This window comes from Symphalangus syndactylus, chromosome 24 (genome assembly GCF_028878055.3).
Source record: "Symphalangus syndactylus isolate Jambi chromosome 24, NHGRI_mSymSyn1-v2.1_pri, whole genome shotgun sequence".
Taxonomy (NCBI): domain Eukaryota; kingdom Metazoa; phylum Chordata; class Mammalia; order Primates; family Hylobatidae; genus Symphalangus; species Symphalangus syndactylus.
Genome location: NC_072446.2, coordinates 54,814,774 through 54,835,271, shown reverse-complemented (window position 1 = coordinate 54,835,271; position 20,498 = coordinate 54,814,774). Strand labels below are relative to the sequence as shown.

General features: G+C 43.7%; 1 protein-coding gene across 7 annotated transcripts in view; it reads left to right on the top strand.

Moving 5' to 3' along the window:
- The window catches only part of KIZ (kizuna centrosomal protein), a 121,648-nt gene extending 107,517 nt beyond the window's left edge, over window positions 1-14,131 (top strand). For 6 of the 7 annotated variants that reach the window (XM_055265189.2, XM_055265192.2, XM_063634050.1 and 3 more), the window contains 3 exons: window positions 284-380; window positions 11,726-11,769; window positions 13,946-14,131. In XM_055265189.2, coding sequence (XP_055121164.1) covers window positions 284-380; window positions 11,726-11,769; window positions 13,946-14,043 — 239 coding nt within the window. In that variant the 3' untranslated portion in view covers window positions 14,044-14,131. The remainder of the gene's footprint in view (window positions 1-283; window positions 381-11,725; window positions 11,770-13,945) is intronic. The other variant, XM_055265193.2, reaches the window with a different exon arrangement.
- The last annotated feature ends 6,367 nt before the right edge of the window (window positions 14,132-20,498 follow it).

Below are 20,498 nucleotides of genomic sequence, written 5' to 3'. Positions count from 1 at the left end.
ACTCTGTGCATTTTAGTCATTTAAAATTGAACTCTTTGGATGATTTCAGTTTTCACTTTTGTGGCTTCTGTTTCGGTATCACAGGAAAGCGCCCCACTCCCTTTCAGTATTCTACCAGCATTTCATTCTCTGCCTCAGAAGCTCCCTTGCCTTCTGTGGCTTGAACAGCATCTTCCTCTGTTGGCGTTTGTTTCACCAAACTTACTGTGAGGCCACTTTATTCATTTTGTCCCATGGCTGCATGACAGCTAACCCTCACTCTCCATGTTTACGCTTATCACAGGTTTGAATATTGGCAGCGGTGCATTCGAGACAAAGACAGCTAACAAAATTGCTTCGGAAGCTAGTTTTTCATCTAGTGAAGGAAGTCCTTTGTCAAGGTAAAGTTGTGAAAGCCTTTCTGAATAGCAGCAACAAGATGAGAAATGTCACAACGCAATGAATTAAACTCTGGCTGCATATTATTTTGTTGTATGACTTGGAGGGTTATGGTTTGGGTTTTTGTTTATCTAAAATAACAGTTGAAACTTTAGTCTACCTTTGAAAATATTTGCACCAGAGCCAAGTATTGTTTTGCAGCTGTTGTTTCCTTGGTTTAAGACTCAATTGACACCTCAGTGAACCACAAATTAGCGTCTACAGCTGCTCGCAGTAGGACTGCTTAGAGACCACACAATGGAGGTTGTCAGAAAAAGGGCAGAGAGAAAACATCAGGCCCTAAAAGAAATAAAGTGGCATGTTTCTTCTTTTTGTGATGGCTAATATATAAACTAGTAATTGCTGGATATTCATTTTTATTTTCCTCTTTTTTTTTAACCAAGTGTTTAGGCTAGATTATTCTTTCCTTTTCTAATACTTTCTTGCGTATTTTCCATAAAGAACAAAATTTATCTTTTCACATTTGTCAAACTGTAGCACTCGCTTCTTGTAAGTTTTTTGAGCAGTGATAAGAGAGTTGTGTGCTGAATTTGTCATTAACATAAAATACTAATCACAGTAGCTTCAGGTCACTTAGAATTTATAGACGGGAATATAAGCCATCATCTGATGAAATACCCTACTCTTGCTTTGAGCTAAATATTGTCTAAAATGGCATAGCAACTTTCCTTTTGGAACAGCATTGCTCAGTAGAAAGGTGTCCTTCAGATGATTATATTCCATTTGAATTAACTGCTTGTCTCTGATGAAATTTTAGAACAGGAACTTTACATTTCTAGTATAACATATAATGTTCCATAAGAGAAAATGATTTGAGCCAGAAATGTTGAATTTTTTAAATGAAAAAAATCCTATTTTTATTCATATTTTATAAACAATACAATGTTTTTAGAACCTGGAGTATATTAAAATGAGATTGAATTTCTAAAATTATGGGTTTTAGAAACTTGACAAGTTCAGTTTTAGGGAAATAACTCATTTAATTTTCAGAAGTTAACCTATTTTTAATGCCTGAGTTTTCATCCATATTTTTGAAGGAAGTGGGAGGTAAACGGGACAGGAAGAGTGTTAAAGTATTATGTCATTATGATTATATTATAAATTCAAGTTCTAGGTCTCCTAAAAGAAATTTTAAAAGAACAATAAATTCTACAGATAGTTTTCAGGGCCGAATGTTACCATTTGGCTTAATAATATATAGAGGCACTAAAAAACCCAGTTCTTCCTAAACAGTCTTTACATAGGTTCTTTGGGAAATTTTTAAAGACATTGAGAAAGCAATTGGATTTTGCAGAACATTTCTCAGTCTAATAATTTCACAACTTGTCTATATTTTACTAAACTAAAACATTTTCCTCCTTCAAATTGAGGCAGAGGCCTTTTGTTATTAGTATTGTTTCTGTATGAAATTAATTTCCTAATAAATTACAAATAATCTCATCATCCCCTTTAAGAAAACAAAAAAAACCACAAAAAGGCCTTGAAGGAACTCTTGGTTCTAGGCACTTGATAATAATCCAGTGATGAAAAGGTCTGGGCCCAGAGCGCGTGGGTTTGGTGTGCTGTTTGTCACGGTTTGGTTCTTGTGCTGGGCTTGGTGGTGTTCATACGCCACCCTGGGCTTTGGAGAGCTCCAGTTTTGCCGTTTGTGCTGGATTCACTGAAATTTCTTAGAGGCTTACATTTAAGGATCCCACTTACTGCAGTCACTCCTTGTGCTTTATTGCTTTTACAAGTGGTCTCGAAACCCGGTACTTGAGAATAAACATAACAGTGCAGTGCTGCTGTAGCACTTTTAAAATTCTTCTTTGCTCTATTTTGTCAGTGAGCTGATGAGCAACCTCAAAAAAAAAAAAAAAAAAAAAACCCCCGCTGGACCTTAAAAAAAAAAAAAAAAAAAAAAAATGGCTTCCTCTGATGTCCTAGAGACAATAATTATGATGTGCTAGTTAAGCCCAAACTACAGCTGAGGGATTTTACTTTAAAGCAGCGGCTTGGGCGCAAAAATGCATTTATAGCTCTTTGTCTGCACCTCATTATGTGTGGGCCTGATTCATTAAGTAATTGGTTTGCAGTTGTTTACATGAGTATTAAGGCCTTCTTTTCAGCCGCCTTTGAGAGATACATTGTGCAAATGTTGCCTGTGATGAATGCAGAATTAGGGCCAGAGGGTCCGTCCTATTGGCTAAACAGTGCACTCCTGTTGAAAAGCCAGAGAAAGGGATTGGGTGCTGCTTTGCATAGCAATGACTTTCTTAATAAGCGTTACAGATTAATACACACAAGCTATAAAAGATGCAAAGAGATACTCTTAGCACATTTATACATGCTCATTTCATTGTGATGGTGGTGGGGTTCGGGTGCTTTCATATTCCGTTTTTCAGAGCAGCAGCTTCAGTGCATGAGCCGTAATAGAATCCCATGTTTATTGTATTATAAATCACGGGCAAGTAGGCAGATTGGCAACAGTTTATTATTAAAGATTCTTTCAGTGTAAATCTTTTTCTACCATTGTATTTGCTTCAGCAAAATCATTTTGTGGTTGAGTGGGGATGAAAGGCATAATGTACGAAGGAGTGAGTCCTAATAGGAAGCCGTTCTCCAAGTAAAGACCACTTGTTCCCTTTTGTTCAGGGGTGCATGCCAGAGCTTCCTCTTCTCTGCAAACATTGTCTTGCTTTACCTTCCCCAGCAAGCGGTTTTCACTCTCCCAGATCCATTTGTTCAATGGAGAGTGTATTTTAACAGCCTGCCCTTAGCTTACTGGTTCCTGCCTTGTAACTTCAGCTTACTGGTTGGACCAGATAATGTTTTACCAAAAGGAAAGGGTGTGCACTTGCAACATAATTGCCTGGGGGAAAGGTAGCAGAAGTCACCCAGCCACTGCACCCTGGCAGGGCCACCATGGGTGGCATTCTGTGCCAGCCTTGCAGCCACCAGAGCGGCCAGTGGAGGGCGCCAGCGTGCAGCTGATGCTCTGATGGGGGCTGTGTCATTTTCTGTCTTTGCCTGGTCACTGTGCCATTTTCCCCAGGATAACATAAAGATTATAAGGAACCAATAGTCCAGTGAAACAAAAATGAGTTTTTCCTGAAAGTCCTTTAGGTTCTTATATAAAAGCACTCTTCTCTGTCTTGGGTTTGGCACATCTCCGTTCTTAAATTGCACTGAATTAGCAGCTTCCTAAATATGTAACGTTTCTCATCACAAGCCTAATACGTTGTTTTTTCTGCACAAAGCAAATAAGAACAATCGCTTGATTATTTGAAGAGAAAAAGTTAACAAGTTGACCTCAGGCAGCTGAAAGTGGCATCTTCTGTAGGACCCCTGATTAACCATCAGGGGGCGCTCAGACTTTGTTAAATTACTGGTAGGCCTTTAAAACCTAAAATTAATGTTTACAGAGATTTGTTGGCATAGTCATTGGGATTTTTTTCTTTCTGGATTATTTTTTGCCTTCTGTTTTTCAGAAACATGTCTGTTTTGAGGAACGTTCCAGCTGAAATTGCTCCTTTAGAAATTGTAATACTGATTTCCACTAGCAGTAAAAAATTATTACAAATTTTAGAATTTGGAGTCTAAAGACCGTGTCTTCTAATAAATTAGCTATTTTCAGCCTTCTAATAAGACTCCAGAACTGGAAGGACACTTCCTGCCAGGAGCCATTCCTCCTTATCCTGGACATCATAGACAGTGCTCCTGGCAGGACCCTCTGAGTCTCATTGCCACACTCAACTGGTGAGGCCTCAAAGTCACAACAATTCGGGTATATTTGTTAATGGGCCATGGCTATTTTTTCTTTTTTTAAAAAAAAATGATATGACAGGCCAGGCGCAGTGGCTCACACCTGTAATCCCAGCACTTTGGGAGGCCGAGGCAGGCAGATCACTTGAGGTCAGGAGTTCGAGACCAGCCTGGCCAACATGGTGAATCCCTATCTTTACTAAAAATACGAAAAAAAATTAGCCAGGTGTGGTGGTGTGCACCTGTAATCCCAGCTACTTGGGAGGCTGAGGCAGGAGAATTGCATGAACCTGGGAGGCAGAACTTGCAGTGAGCCGAAATTGCACCACTGCACTCATATGGGCAATGGAGCAAGACTCTGTTTCAAAAAAAAAAAAAAAATGATGGCTGGGTGCGATGGCTCACACTTGTAATCCCAGCACTTTGGGAGGCCAAGGCAGGTGGACCGCCTGAGGTCAGGAGTTCGAGACCAGCATGGCCAACATGGCAAAACCTATTAAAATACAAAAATTAGCTAGACATGGTGGCAGGTGCCTATAATCCCAGCCACTTGGGAGGCTGAGGCAGGAGAATCGTTTGAACCCAGGAGGCAGAGGTTGCAGTGCATGGAGATTGTGCCACTATACTCCAGCCTGGGTGACAGAGCAAAACTCCGTTTCAAAAAAAAAAAAAAAAAAAAAAATAGATATTGACCATGAAATTGAGTCAATGTGTTACTAACATTAGGCTTTCCCTCTGTTCTTTTCTCCAAATTCCACCCCCGCTCCCGCCCTGAGCCGGGAATGAGTATCTGACACCAACCTCTGCTGCCACAAATCTCTCAGGAGACCCTTGTTGCCTGCACCCCTATCAAGCACGGGTAGTCTGCACACTGTACAGCCTTCCCAGCCAGCTCCCCTTGTCTCCCTGCTCAAGAACAGTTAAAAACCAGACCGCATGTCATGCCCGCATATGACCCACTATTTTACGTCCCTGGATTTTATTGGAATGCTCCTGCCCCACTCTTTTACCTGGTTAAGGCCTTCTAGATTTTTCAAGGCTTAACCTTCTGAACGTTTCCTAAGCAGAGACCTGGTTGCACAGCCTGCCCCTCCTGTGGTCCCCCTAGCTATTTCTGTTATCATCTGTAGTCAGGGATAGAAGCCATTTCCCAGTACCCTCCCTCCCACAGTGGGGCAGGCTTCGTTTCATTTATTTATTTATTTAGAGACAGGGGTCTCGCCCTATCACCCAGGCTGGAGTACAGTGACACGATCTCCGCTCACTGCAACCTTTGCCTCCCAGGCTCAAGCAACCCTCCCACCTCAGCCTCCCAAGTAGCTGAGACCACAGGCACATGCCACCACGCCTGGCTAATTTTTTGTGTTTTTGGTAGAGACGACATTTCGCCTTGTTGCCCAGGCTGGTCTTGAACTCCTGAGCTCAGATGATCCACTCTCTTCGGCCTCCCAAAGTGCTGGGATTATAGGCGAGCCACCGTGCCCAGCAGCAGGTTTCTTAATCGCCAGTGCTGGATAGTCATTGCACTTCCTGAGTGAGTAAGCATGGATGTATAGCTCCACCGTTCACTCCAGTTTTTTTGTTTTTTTTTTATAAAAGTCAGTTTTGTACAAGTTCCTTCACTTCTGTATGGCATCATGTACTTGAGCTGCAGGGAATCATGCATTTCATACAGTTATCTGCATAAGTGTGTGTGAGAGAGAGAGAGAGTGTGTGTGAGAGAGGGTGTGAGTGTGTGAGAGTGTGTGTGTGTGAATGTGTGTGTGTGCGGACACATACATTTTCAAAGGGAGACTGGTGATGACTGTGAATATGCCCTCTGCTCATGCATCCCCAGTTTCAGGAAGCAGGACCTGGGTGAACACACTTGCAGAGAGCCTCACTGGGGTTATTTCCTGGCTGCTGTCTTGTCTGCTGATGGAAAGGTGTCTGGCTTCGGGCCCTGACCTTGATGAGAGCTCTTGGCACATGCTGGAGGCCTGGAACGTCATCCCCCAGTTCCACTGTCATCAGTTCTCAGCCAACCCCACTGTTGCCTTTTCAGCCAATTTCATGATGTTTATTCTGGTGTCAGTCTCCTTACCGGAGCATGAGCACCTCAAGGGCATTGAGCGAGTCTGTCTTGTTTGCTGCTGCAGCCCCAGCACAGAGTCCGATGCCTTGCTCTGCCCCTGCTCTTGGAAGGCCTGGCTGAGGCAGTTTCCCTGTCTCTTCCCATTTCAAGGGCACCCACCCATCAGGTCCCTCGAGGAAGAAACTTCACGCATCTCAAGCCTGCCTTCTCTCTGTCTGTCCCCAAACCACCCATTCCTTGGCCCCTGTGCCTAAGTACTCATCACCTCCACTTAGAACCCACGGCTGCACATCAGCAAACTGAGCACATGCTTTTGTTGATCCAAATGTGCTGACAGTGCAGTGGCACTGCTTACTGAAGTCTACTGTCTGCAGGCTCTCACACAGGATTGTCTGTAAATTTATCAGAACACTTCCAGGAAGGCATTACTGTCCCCATTCTACAGACAAGAAAACTGGTGCTTGGAGAGGTAGGGAACTTGCCCAGGATCACGCAGTGAGCAGAGTCTGTCTGGCCCCAGAGCTGATTCTGTCTCAGCTTCTGAAAGCAGCTCATATAGCCAGGCACATACTGTGGCAGGGTTCTCCCTGCCCTACTGTTTTACTGCTTCTCAGGAGGCCCTGTGGGATGGGTGTCTACAACGTGTGCATTTGCAGGAGTGTCCCAGGAGGAGCATTTTGTTCCACTTCTGCTCTACTGCTGGCTCGCTCTGTGTGTCTTAGGACACATCTCTCAACCTCTCTGGGCTCAACCACTGTACAGTGAAGGCTTTGGATTGATAATCTGTGAATGCTGTGTTCTAATTGAATAGTGGGTTTCTTGGCCTTGGGTATTCTGTGTCTCATTTTTGTCTTTACTTCTTGGCTCCACAAAGCAAAACCTATTGTCAGTAATCCTTACTATCTAACTTTATATTGATGTTGACTGTGTAGACCAATTCTAACTACGTTAGCCTTTTGTTCGTATAAAATGAGCAGCTGACACGTAATTGTTACTGTTTTCCATAGCGCACTATGTCATCCTGACTCCATGTGCAGAGTGTTCGTTGTGTGCCAGGGCTGCTCTCAGATAAAACCTATTCTGTTGAAGTCCTGGCTGGCCCTAACTTTTTAAGTTTAACAAGCTTGAGAACAAAAGTGACTTTGATTAGCATTGTCCTAATCTGATTTATCAATAGCAGGGGCATTTATAAGCAGTTACCAAAATGCATCCAAAATAAGACGGCTTAATGACTAGGCAGAGGGGAGAGATGTGATGAAGTCAGTACAGCAGAATGGTAACAAGTGAGCATCTCCCTGATGGGAATGGGACATTCCTGGTACAGCGGGGAGAAAAAATTACCAAAGCTACTGGGAAATTCTGCAGAGATAATTGTCCCATTATTTTTTAATTAATTAAAAGTAATTAATTATTTTTTTTTTGAGACAGTGTCTTGCTCTGTCACCCAGGCTGGACTGCAATGGTGCAATCTCAGCTCACTGTAACCTCCGCCTCCCAGGTTCAAGCGATTCTTATGCCTCAGCCTCCCGAGTAGCTGGGATTACAGGCACGTACCACCATGCCTGGCTAATTTTTGTATTATTAATAGAGACAGGGTTTCACCATGTTGGCCAGGCTGATCTCGAACTCCTGACCTCAGGTGATCACCCTCCTCAGCCTCCCAAAGTGCTGGGCTTACGCCACCACACCCAGCCGATTGTCCCATTCAAATGAGACCAGCGGAACATGGTTAATATTTTAATTTACTCAGTTAATCATCTGCAGTGTCTTGCCTGAAAATGGCTTATTTTGAAGTAGGACCTCCAGTCCAGTTGTAAACTTCTAGGGAAAAAATACCAAGTCTGCCCTCTGGGGTTCCAAGAGTCACCCCTGAGCCGCAGTGCAGGGGAGAGGCAGGCTCTCTGGCTCGCAGCATGGGCCTTATGTGATGCACTTCTTTACAACAGTAGTGGCCCTTGGGCCATGCCCAGGCCACTGCCTGGGTCCATACAGCCTGCAAGCTAAGAGTGGTTTTCACATTTTTAAATGGTTGAAAGAAAATTAAAAGGATAATGTTTCATGACACCTGAAAGTTATATGAAATTCAAATTTCAGTGTCTATACATGAAGTTTAATTGGAATACAGCCACATCTTTTACTTTACAAATTGTCCATGGCTGTTTTTGTGCTACAAACACAGTTGAATAGTTGCGGCAGACCATATGGCCCACAAAGCCTGAACTATTTACTCTCTGGTTCTTTACAGAAAACCTTTGCCAACGTCTGCCTTACAAGATGGAAACATTACTTCTACACTCTCAGCAAAGATTACACAGTTAGATTCTGAGCACATAAGACCACATGGTGACCATGTCCCATGGTCTACAACCTTAACTCTTTGATTTCTTTTACTTTCTGAAATGCAGTTTTGTTTTTCTTTCATCTACTCTAGTAGCCAAAGTAGTTGGCTCTATCCAGCACACCATAGAAAGTTCTCAGGCTTCTCCATCAGCCTTGCCTTAGCTTTACATATTAGGTATGACCTAGAGAAAAAAATGTTGGCCCTAAGAATTCTGTATAATAAAAAATCAACTATGAATTGCAGGGTCACATTGACTTTCAGAGATTTTCCCAAAAGGAAAAATAATTGCCCCTTAGGTATGCGAGTGGAGAAGAAAACCCTGGAAAGCATGCCCTGCCCTTCTCCGTGGGTGGACCACGCACCACGCACGTTTAGCTCTGAAACCTGTTTCCTGTGAGAAAACCAATCACACAGACAATTAAGAACCATTACACAATTAATTCACATTTCACTGGGATGTTTACTGGCTCCCTGTGGCTTAAATGTTCTCAAAGCCACACTGCGTAACCACAGGACAAACAGAAAAAGCAAGTTCAAGTGGCCTCATAGAGACATGGCTTCAGGAAATCATTTTTTCCTAGAGTGCCATATGCAGAAGTGAGGTCCCTGAAATGCTCATGGGTCACCTCCGTGGTGGGACTCAGCGTTGCTGGCTGATTGCTTTTGATGAGTTAAGTGACGACTAACACACACTTGCATAGATGTTCTCATGTGTCTGTGTTTACAGCCTTGTGCATGACTTTCTTTTTTTTTTCCCCTTCAGCTTTTCTGGGGTTTTTTTTTTTCTTTGCCAGCAGGGAAGCCAAAGAAACTTGAACTTGATTCTGAAGTGCAGTATTTAATAGAAATATGTAAATCAAGTATTGTATAATTGAATATACTAAGCAGGGCCCTAAGCTTAGTGAAGTTCACTTGTTCATTCCAAGTGAACATACTCATTAAGCACCTGTTAAGTGCTGTGCACCGAGTTACCCAGGTGAGCTGAAACAGGTGTGGTCACTACCCGCATGGATCTTGCAGTTCAGAGGGGGAGGAGTGGCACATCAGTTGGCTGCACAAGTGGATGTGAAACAGCAACTTGACGAGGACTCAGTGGTAAAGATAGGGAGTCAGAAGTGGGAAGGCTCCAGCAGGACAGCACGACACTCCTGGGGGATCCACCTTGGAGGCACTGCTTGGTATTTAGGTCTTTGTGCAGAAATCAATGGAAAGGCATTGAAGAATTTTAAGCGAGGAAGTGGAGTGACCAGATTTGCACTTCAGAAAGCTCACTGTCATTGCCTAGTGGAAAATGGATAGTAGGGGACAAGATGAGTGTGTGTCACCAGTTAGGAGGTTGTTGCAGAGACAGAAGCAAGAGCTGATAGTTTTGTTGACCAGTGTGCTGGCAGTGCCCAGGGAACTGGTGAGGACTGCAGGAAGTATTGTGGGTGGGGGTGGAGGGGTGGAATTGGCAGGACTGAGGGCCAGACTGGGTGTGAAGGAAAGAGGAGTGGAGACTGGAGAGGGGCTTGGGGAGACTAGTGGGTCAGGGGTGCCATTTGCTGAGACAGGAGGAGCTGAGCTCACCTGCCACTGTGTCCTTTCTCCTGTGTCCGGGCTCCCTGCTGCCCCACCCCACCACACCTTGTTCCTCAGTCCTGGCCTGTGAAGGCCTCTGCCTTTGGAGGTGCCTGGCTTCCTCTGTGGTCCTGCAGCTCCCGCGATCACCTGCCACAGTGCTCTCCATCCTCCCAGCTGGCAAAGATCTCTCCTGCTCCCCCTGTGGCTCTTCTTGTGTGGACCGTGGCTGGCAAATTAGCCTCTTTCCACCCCTCCTAGCATTTTTATAATCCACCCTCCCTTGCAGCACCTAGCCCAGTGTCCTCAGGTAGGGGGAGGTGGGGAAATAATAGACATCCCTGCAATTGCATTTAGTGTGTGTGTGATGTGTGTGTCACTTTCTGTAAAATGGGTTCTTGCAGGCTCACCTCACTGGCAGGTCCCCACAATCCTGGCAGCTCCAGGACTGTCAGTCAGCTGCTGGCCTTTCCAGATGCTCGTAGGGGTCTTCCATGCTTCATGGAGAAATGGGTGTGAGCACGACTCCGTCATGGCAATTAAAGAAACAGGCACTAAATTTACAGGGAACACTGAAAGATAGCCTAGAAAACCATACCTTAGTGGAGCATGTTTTTCTGAAAAAAAAAAAAAAAAAAAAAAAAGTAAATTATAGCAAAATGTAGATTTTTAAGCCAAAAGTCAACCAGACTTGGCCCAAAGGGAAGGAAAAGATATATTTGCAGGGTTTCCTGTGTCCAGAAGAGCAAGGCCCTGGCCGTGAGAAGGGCGGTGGTGGTGCATGGGGTAGGGCAAAGTGTCGAGCCATGCACCAAGAATGGTTTCTCTCCCAACATCTCCTGTGACCATTCAGGCAATTCTGAAAGAATCTCAGCATCATAAAACATTCGAGTGACGCCCCTGGGGAAAGTTTTAAATTCATTAAAATTGCAAAGGTCCTGAAAAGGCACACAGACAAATCATATCCCGTGGAGCCAGTTTTCTTGCCATATTGGCCTCAGTCGAGACAGTCCTGGATGCCACAGACACTAGCATTTATATGACACTTGCAGGGCCCCCTACCAGGTGTTTGTTTTGAACTCTTTTCTTAAGCTGTTAGTATTGCTGCCACTGGTTTCACTAAGTATTTTAACTTCCTTACCAACATCTTGAATTCCCTACTGCAAGTGTTTCATTTGTAGCTTGCCTGAAAGCACTGAAGTTTCACCATCACTGTCTTCCAGAAGACTGTTGAGGGAAACCGGTCTTCTGCCTCAGGGGCCCATGCGATCGTCCTCCCCCAAGAACACATGGCCCCACACAGGCACAGCTCAGCAGGGCGGGGTGGGCCATGCAGACCTGCCGAGGGGACACACGCAGGACGGGAGCGATGCTGTTGAGTAGCAACCCTCCCAACAAGGCCACGCTGCATCCCAATATTTTCCCTTTACTTTTAAGCTCTGGGAAGTAAGTGTAAAGTTCTGGCCTCCAGTGAATCAAAGTGCTTCTTCTCTAATGCGTTCATTATGAAAATATTAGCCTCGTTGTCTTTTCTTTTTCAGAACTTAGACTGTTTCTTTATTTTGCAGGCATGAAAACAAAAAGAAACCCGTGATCAATTTAAAATCTAATGGTAAGAGAGATAATCGGACACCAGATTTTCTTTTTATGTTTTAACCAAAAAATTCTGTGACATGCATTTGTTGTTTACACCCTCATGTGAGTCCTGAAGCGGGCATGCTCACAGGGACTGCCATTGCAGCTCTCCCTGGGGTGGAACTGAGGGCTTCTGGAGGCTCAGTTCTTCACAGACAGGACCACACAGGTGCCATGGACCACAGGGGCAGAGCATTGTAATTTGAAAGTATGGATTTGCAGGGGATCCTGGCCTCCATGTCTAATGAATTATCAGCACTGTGTATTTTACCAATGAAATGTTTCTTGCCTCTCTCCTCATCCTCAGAAGCACCCATCGCTCATGACCGGACAGGCTCTTGGAGTAACTCTAACTGGTTTCCTCATACCCAGTTCCTCCCAGCTCCTGACTGTCCTCCACCTGGCCACCAGCCTCCAAACCCTGGCTTCCCCCGACCTTCCTGTGGAAGGACGGCCAGGGCCTCCCCGTGCCTGCAGGGTAGAGTCTGAGCTTTCTCCATTCCTGGGAGGCCCCAGCCCTGCTCTCCAGCTTATTCCTCTCAAGGTCGCCTCTTTGGGTCAAGCCACAGTCAGCTTTTTTCAGCTGTAGCACACCTGTGCCTCTGTACCTTTGCCCATGTTGTTCCTTCTGTAGGGAGTTCGGTTTCCTTCTCCTCAGCCCAGTGAGTTCCCATTCATCCTTCAACACCCAGCTCACAGGAAAAATCTAGCCCTCCTACCATAACACTGTGGCATATCCCCTGCCCAGCTTGGGCTCTCTCAGCTCCTGTCTCCTTAAACCCCTTATACCTTAAATTAAAGGTATAATTTGATTAATAGTTTTACTGACAATAACAAAAAATCTGCTATTTATTTAGCCCCAGTATGTCCCACTTTGCTAACCCAGCGTGGAAACTAATTCAGAGCTGCTGTAGAACCTAGGCCTAGGAATCTGCCTTTTTAGCAAGCACCACAGTGTGAATCACTCTTCTAGAAGGACAGCTACCTACTGTGGGGGAGAGAAGTACCCAGTGGGTTGTGATGGAGAGTATGGGCTTGAGTGAGATGACTTGGGTGGGACTCCCAGCTTGGCCACTCACTGGCATTGTGATTGTGGCCAATTTCTTAATCCCCTTCAGCGTCCGTTTGTTTGCTCAGTGAAATGGATACATTAATACTTACCTTGCCAGGCTGGTGTGAGGATGAGATGGGGTCGCGTATGAGAAGTCAGCACAGAGCTGGCATGTGGTGCCATGCAGATGTCAGCAGAGTTAAGGGATTGTTGATGTAGTAGACGTGGTCCGCTTCACCACATCTTACCAGACCACCTGCAGGGTACCTCAGCTCCAGTTCACAGACGGACCTACAGCTTCCTGCACCAAGCAGCTGTGTCTCTCTGCCTGAGGGCTTTCTCTGGCAGCGTGCTCAGCCTTCACAAGGCGTCCCAAAGTACCAGGGAGTTGATGCCCTGGGTTGAGAGCAACCCTCAACCAACAGAGGCAAGTTGGTGGATCAGTAACCCCGCTCCCTTGCTCTTTACTGGGACAATCTGGCGAGAGTTCTGCAGTCTCTCAGGGGGCCCCAGCAGGCTGAGCCTTGCCTGTCCACTCACTGCCAGGCACCCACTTGTCATCATACCCTTCATTGGCTTCCTGTCTTCCTTGTGTCACTGTCCCCATGGTTCCTGGGATCACCTCTCAAGTAAACGATGTGGACCAAAGTCCTGTGTCAGGGTAAACATCTCTGCTTATTCCTCTGCCACGTCTTTCCCATCTCCTCTCTGCTCTCATAAAGAAGAGTGGGAGATGAAAGTGGAGGGGCAGCTGAGGTGGGTCGGCATCAGGCTGATACAACACCCCAGGGAACCCTGCTTCCATGTAACCCTGACCTTAAATTCCTATCCTATAATAAAGAGTTGGGCACAACAGAAGGGAAAAGGAAGTATTCTGCAAATTGTTTTCCATAACAGTGCAGAGGACACACTTTGAAATGTGTAATTTGTGCAGTATGACATGCACATTTGGGTGTGTCTGGTCAGGTACATCATGTGGTGTCCCTGTTAGGCATTTTGCAGACCGACACTCCGCTTAACCAGTCCTTCCGTGTTGTGCTGTTTTGTAAGCTCTTAACCAGAGTGCAAAAATGTTAAATGACTGTCTGGTTTTATTTTCCAGCCCTCTGGGATGAGTCTGACGACAGTAACTCAGAAATTGAGGCTGCTTTACGCCCTAGAAACCATAACACCGATGATTCTGATGATTTTTATGACTAACGTGCTGTGACGTCTGTTGCAAATAGTCTTTAAACAAACTGAAACCCTGTGTTCATATGTGATGTCCAAAATAAATATGTTCTTTTAAGTTTTCTCATTGTTTTATAGGAAAACTTAGGACTACATTGCTATTCAAGTGAAAGTTTATGACATAAATGTGAACTTGCATATTCATTTTTAAGTGTCATCATGAAGCAAAGTGATGAATGCAATGCCCATCAAAATTCAAGGTGGTTTCTATGTTAGGAATTAGCCAGCTGATCTTAAATTCATATGGAAATTCAAGAGACCCAGAATAGCCAAAACAATCTTGAAAAAGAAATACACTTGGGAGGCCAAGGCGGGTGGATCACTTGAGGTCAGGAGTTCAAGACCAGCCTGGCCAACGTGGTGAAACCCCATCTCTACTAAAAATACAAAAGTTAGTGAGGCATGGTGGCATGCACCTGTAATCCCAGCTGCTCGGGAGCCTGAGGCAGGAGAATTGCCTGAACCCGGGAGGCAGAGGTTGCAATGAGCCGAGATCACGCCACAGCACTCCATCCTGGGTGACAGAGCAAGACTCCTTCTCAAAAAAAAAAGAAAGAGTTGGATTTCTCACATTTCCTTATTTCAAAACTTACTGAAAAGCTACAGTAATTGAGATACTGTGGTACCAGATAAACAGAAATCAATGGAATATTGACTATGTTGATTCATATGTATCTAGAATTGAGAATACAAAAACGCTGTCACATTTAGGTCAATTAATTTTTGACAAGGGTGACAATTTCTGCTACTCAATGGGGTGAAGAATAGCCTTTTCAACAAATGATGCTGGGACAAATGGATAGCCACATGGCAAAAGAATGATCTTGGATCCCTACCTCACAGTATATACAAAAATTAACCAAAATGGATCAAGAACCTAAATGTAAGAGCTAAAACTATAAAACTGTTAGAAGTTAACATAGGTGGCCAGGCACGGTGGCTCATGCCTGTAATCCCAGCACTTTGGGAGGCTGAGGCAGGCAGATTGCCTGAGGTCAGGAGTTCGAGACCAGGCTGGCCAACATGGTGAAACCCTGTCTCTACTAAAAATACAAAAATTAGCCAGTCATGGTGGCAGGCACCTGTAATTCCAGCTACTTGAGAGGCTGAGGCAGGAGAATCAGTTGAGCCCGGGAGACCGAGGTTGTAGTGAGTTAAGATTGCACCATTGCACTCCAACCTGGGCAAACCTGGGAGATGGAGGTTGTAGTGAGTCAAGATCGCACCATTGCACTCCAACGTGGGCAACAAGAACAAGACTTGGTCTCAAAAAAAAAAAAAAAAAAAAGAAGTAAACATAGATGTAAATTTCTCTAACCTTGGATTAGGCAACAGTTTCTTAGATATGACCGCAAAGCCTTAGATGTGGTTGCAAAAGATACCACCAGGAAAGTTAAGGCCAGGTGCAGTGGCTCATGCCTGTAATCCCAGCACTTTGGGTGGTCAAGGTGGGTGGATCATTTGAGGTCAGGAGTTCGAGACCAGCTTGGCCACCATGGTGAAACCCCATCTGTACTAAAAATACAAAAAGCCAGGCATGGTGGCACACACCTGTAGTCCCAGCAACTCAGGAGGCTGAGGCAGGAGAATCACTTGAACCCAGGAGGCGGAGGTTGCAGTGAGCCAAGAGAGCGCCACTGCGCTCCAGCGTGGGTGACAGAGTGAGACTCCATTTCAAAAAAAAAGTGAAAAGACAATCTATAGAATGAGAAAATATTTGCAAATTATACATCTAAAAATGGACTTGTATCCAGAAATACATAAATAACTCTTATGACTCAATAAAAAAAACCCAGTTTTTAAAATGGGCAAAGGATCTGAATAGATATTTCTCCAAAGAAGATATACAAATGGCCAATAAGATGCATGGCATCATTGGTCTTCAAGGAAATGCAAATCAAAACCACAGTGAGGTACCCCTTCATGCCCTCTAGCAGGACTGGAATCAAAAAGTCAGGTAACAGAAGTGGTGAGGAGATGAAGAAATCGCTGGCAGGGATGTAAAATGGTGCAGCAACTTTGATAAACACTCTAGTAGTTCCTGAAAAGGTTAAACATAGAGGGATTATGACCTAATGATTCTACTCCAAGAGAAACGAAGACATATCTACACAAAAACTTGTACAAGAATGTTTATAGAAGAATTATTCATAAGAGCCAAAGAGTGGAAACAACCCAAATGTCCATCACTTATAAATGGGTAAATAGAATATCCATAGAATAGACTATCATTCCTCAATAAAAAGGCGTGGAGTACTAATCCATGCTACAGCATGGGTGAACCTTGGAAACATTAAGTGAAAGAAGTCACTCACAAAAGACCACATAATGTCAGATTCATTTCTATGCAGTGTCTAGGATAGGAAAATCCATAGACAGATGAATGGTTGTCTAGGCCTGGGGTCGGGAGAGGAGTGACTGCTGATATGAGGGATTTTGGCAGGGATAATGAAAATGTCATAAAATTCACTGTGCTGATGATTGTATAATTCTGTGGATACACTGAAAACCGTTGAATTGTACACTTTAAATAGGTGAATTATATGCTACGTAAATTGCATGTCAATACAGTTTAGGAAAAGGAAATTGGTAATTCATACATCTTGGGGTCTAGTGACTCCAGTGACTACAGGCAACTCTTGGTGCAACATTTTCTCACTTTTAAATGGTTGCTTTAGTCAACGTCAGAAGTTAATTGTGCAACTCAGGAGCCTGGGGCTCATGGTGGGTCATGTGACTACTCTGGCTTCCTTTGAGCCCTCAGAATCTCTGAAATTGAAATGATTTTTAAAGCATTGTGTGTATTTTGTTTTTCAATCACCTCCTGCTTGTCACTTACCCTGCTCAAGAACTTGGGAGTTGCCTTTGATTCACTCCTTCATTCCTTCTTTTCACTCAAATTGCCAAGGCCTTTCCTATCTCTTCCCTGCCATCATCACCATCCCCATCTGAGCCTTCACACCTGAGTTTCTATAGCAGGTGTCTTGATACTGCCCTTGGCAACTAAGGAAAATCCTGCCATGGGTTTCCTTTTTCTTTCTTCTTAAAAAGGTATAACTTGGGTATTATTAATTTGCTAATAATAAAATAGCTGCTATTTATTGAGCACCCTATTATATCCCAGACACTTTGCTTGCTCAGCACAGAAACCAACTCAGAGCTGATGTAGAGACTAGGAATCTGCATTTTTAGCAGGCACCCCTGTGGGAATCACTGTTCTAGAAAGACAAGTATCTACTATGAGGAAATAAATCCAACTCTGAAATCCATGTTTTTATCCATTTGATAGGAGGCAAGGAATGTTGGCTGTTTGGTTTTTTTTTGTTGTTTGTTTTGTTTTGTTTTTTGTTTTTCTTCATTATGTTGTTCTGGCTTAGTTGTTTCTTTTAATAAGAAAATATTTCATTCTTTGGTTTTTAAAACTTTTAAGCTTTATACTACAGCATTATTTTTCTATATTCTTTCTTCCGTATCCACAATTATTAAATAATGGGAGTTGACTCTAATGGTAATTCTCCACATAAATAAAGGGGGTACATTATGGCTCAAAGCACACGATGGAAAGATTTAGAATCATGCTATTTTAGGACTGGAAAAGCTTTTAGCGATCACATGGTCTTTGAATTTTAGAGTCAAAAAGGACATTATTCATCAAAACTCATTTTAGAAAACTTGGTCAAAAGTGATACATAAATATGGCAGCGAAGTGAAGAGCAATATAGATACTAACTTGTCAGTAGACACTAAGAAGACAAGGAAAGAGAAGTGTGCCTGGCAAGGATTGATGTTAAATGGAATAATGTGGCTTCCTTTGGCCAATGCAATGCCAACACAAGTAACCAATGCCACTTTTGATTAGAAGCTTTAGTGCTATGTGTGATTCTCTGTGTCCTGTTTCCTGTGTCAGCAGCCATGGCAGCATGGGACAAGTGGAGCCTCCATCAGCCTGGCTGCCTCAGTAACTAGGAAGAGCAGACCTCTGCTGCTAATCATGTTTGCACCACTGGAATTGGCAGGTTGTTACCACAGGAAAATTCTGGCCTATCCTGACCAATAATACTATTCTTCCATTTACGTACCATTTACGTATACTCTTTTTTTTTTTTTTTTTTTTTTTTGTGAGACAGAGTCTCACTCAGTGGCCCAGGCTGGAGTGCAGTGGTAGGGTCTCAGCTCACTGCAACCTCCACCTCCCAAGCGATTCTCCCACCTCAGCCTCCCGAGTAGCTGGGATCACAGGCATGCGCCACCGTACCTGACTAATTTATATATTTTTAGTAAAGAGGGTTTCACTATGTTGGCCAAGCTATTCTCGAACTCCTGACCTCAAGTGATCTGCCTGCCTCTGCGTCCCAAAATGCTGGGATTACAGGCGTGAGCCACCACGCCTAGCCATTTATGTATATCCTGATTAGGCCACGTGTAATTTAATTTTGGAGTGGTGAGACTTGCAAGGTTTCCTAAATGCTCACTGGATAAACATTACACCTTTGAGATTTTTTTAAAGAAAATTTGATTCTGAATAAAGAACATCTTTTTTTCCTTTTTCCAGTTGAGAACCTCAAGCATCTGTGGTTAGACTATTTCTAAATGAAGTTGTAACAATTACAGTTGCAGAAGGTGAGGAACAAGTGGCACACCTTGGGGCAGGGATTGGGGGACATATTTAGAACTGAGCTGTGGTAGCCAATAAATGGGAGCCTGTTGACAGGAAAACCTCCAGAAACCACAGCCTGCGGGGAAGCCCTCTGTGGTCTCTGGAAAGCAGGCACAGCATCTGGAGCATTTCTCTGGGTATTTGTATGTATCTCCACTGGAAAATAGCAAATGAACTGGGTTCCTCCAACCATCTGACCCAAGAGGTAGAACTGAATTCTCCCTCCTCCCCCCATTTCTAATGTGGGCTGGACTTAGTGACTCACTTCCACAGAATAGAGATGGAAAGGGGGAAATAGTAATGGTACAGTGGAGAAACCTGCCTGACACCATCTTACGTGATGAAGGTTAACACCCATGAGTCAGGACTCGTGTGGATATCTGGAACCCTGCCATGCTGCCAGGAGACGGGCACTTCTCCTCTACAGTGTTCTTTTTGAAAAATCTTAACCACAGCCTAATCATGAAAAATATCAGATAACCTTGGGACATTTGACAAAATACCCAACCATTACTCCTCAAAACAGACAGTGTCATGAAAAGCAAGGAAAGACTAAGAAACTTTCACAGACCAGAGGAGAAAGAGACATGACAATTAAAATGCATTGTGGGGCCCTGGTGGGATCCTCGAACCAAAAAAAGGACATTCATGGAAAATCTGGTGAAATGTGAGTAAAGTCTGGAGTTTAATATTAATGTACCTTGTTGGCTCCTTAGTTTTGACAAATGTGTCACAGCAATGTAAGATGATAATATTAAGGGCAACTGAAACTGGGCTAGGGGTATATAAGAACTCTGCATTATATTTGCAACAAATCTAAAATTATTCCACATAAACTAACCTCCACCAATAAATGTTATTGACACTTGGGTGATACCCTTTCACACTTTTTCTATGCACATATGTTTTTTCATTCTCTTAAACGTTTCTATTTTTAATCGAAATCTTACCAGGCTTAAAAGATTGATACCCACTAAGAAAACAAAACAGGCCTTCAACCTGGGCGCTAACTTGCTCTTTGTCAGCAATGCTGATGGGGTATACAGAGTCCTACATCTTAACATCTTTTACCTAGAGATCACATGCTGCACTGATGATAGTCCAGAAGAAAGCCTAGGTTTGGTGCTGGTCTTTAGAACTTTGCTAACCATTTCCTTACTTTGTAGCAATAGAGTAGGCCTAGGGCCCCACACTAGAAGCAAGCAAAATTTTCCAGCTAAAATTTAACCTTTTTTTTCTTTTTAGTTACTTTCTATTTATCTCAAATGGCACTGGTTTAAAATGTATAGAAGTGGCCAGGCACAGTGGCTCATGCCTGTAATTCCAGCTACACAAGAGGCTGAGGTGGAAGGATCACTGAGTCCAGGGAGGTCGAGGCTGCAGTGAGCCATGATCGTGCCACTGCACTGCAGCCTAAGCAACAGAATGAGGCCCTGACAAAATAAAAAAAAATAAAATGGATAGCAGTGATATAAAGTTCCCTTTTAAAATACATTTTAGGGAAAAAGTAAATTGACCTTCAAAAATAAGTTTAAAAAAAAAATAGAACAAGTGCTAGGAGGGCATGGCCAAGTGGAAGGAGGGGAAAGTTGCTCTGTTACGCTCACCAAATACCTCCTCTGATGTATTTTGGGGTTTCCAGAGGATCAGGCTTCATGGGGAGGTCACACATGGGGCCCATGGCTAGTCCTGTTTCCAGGTGAAAGCACTATCACTATCACAGCATAAGTTAATAACCCGATCTTCCCATTTATAAATCAAATTTTTG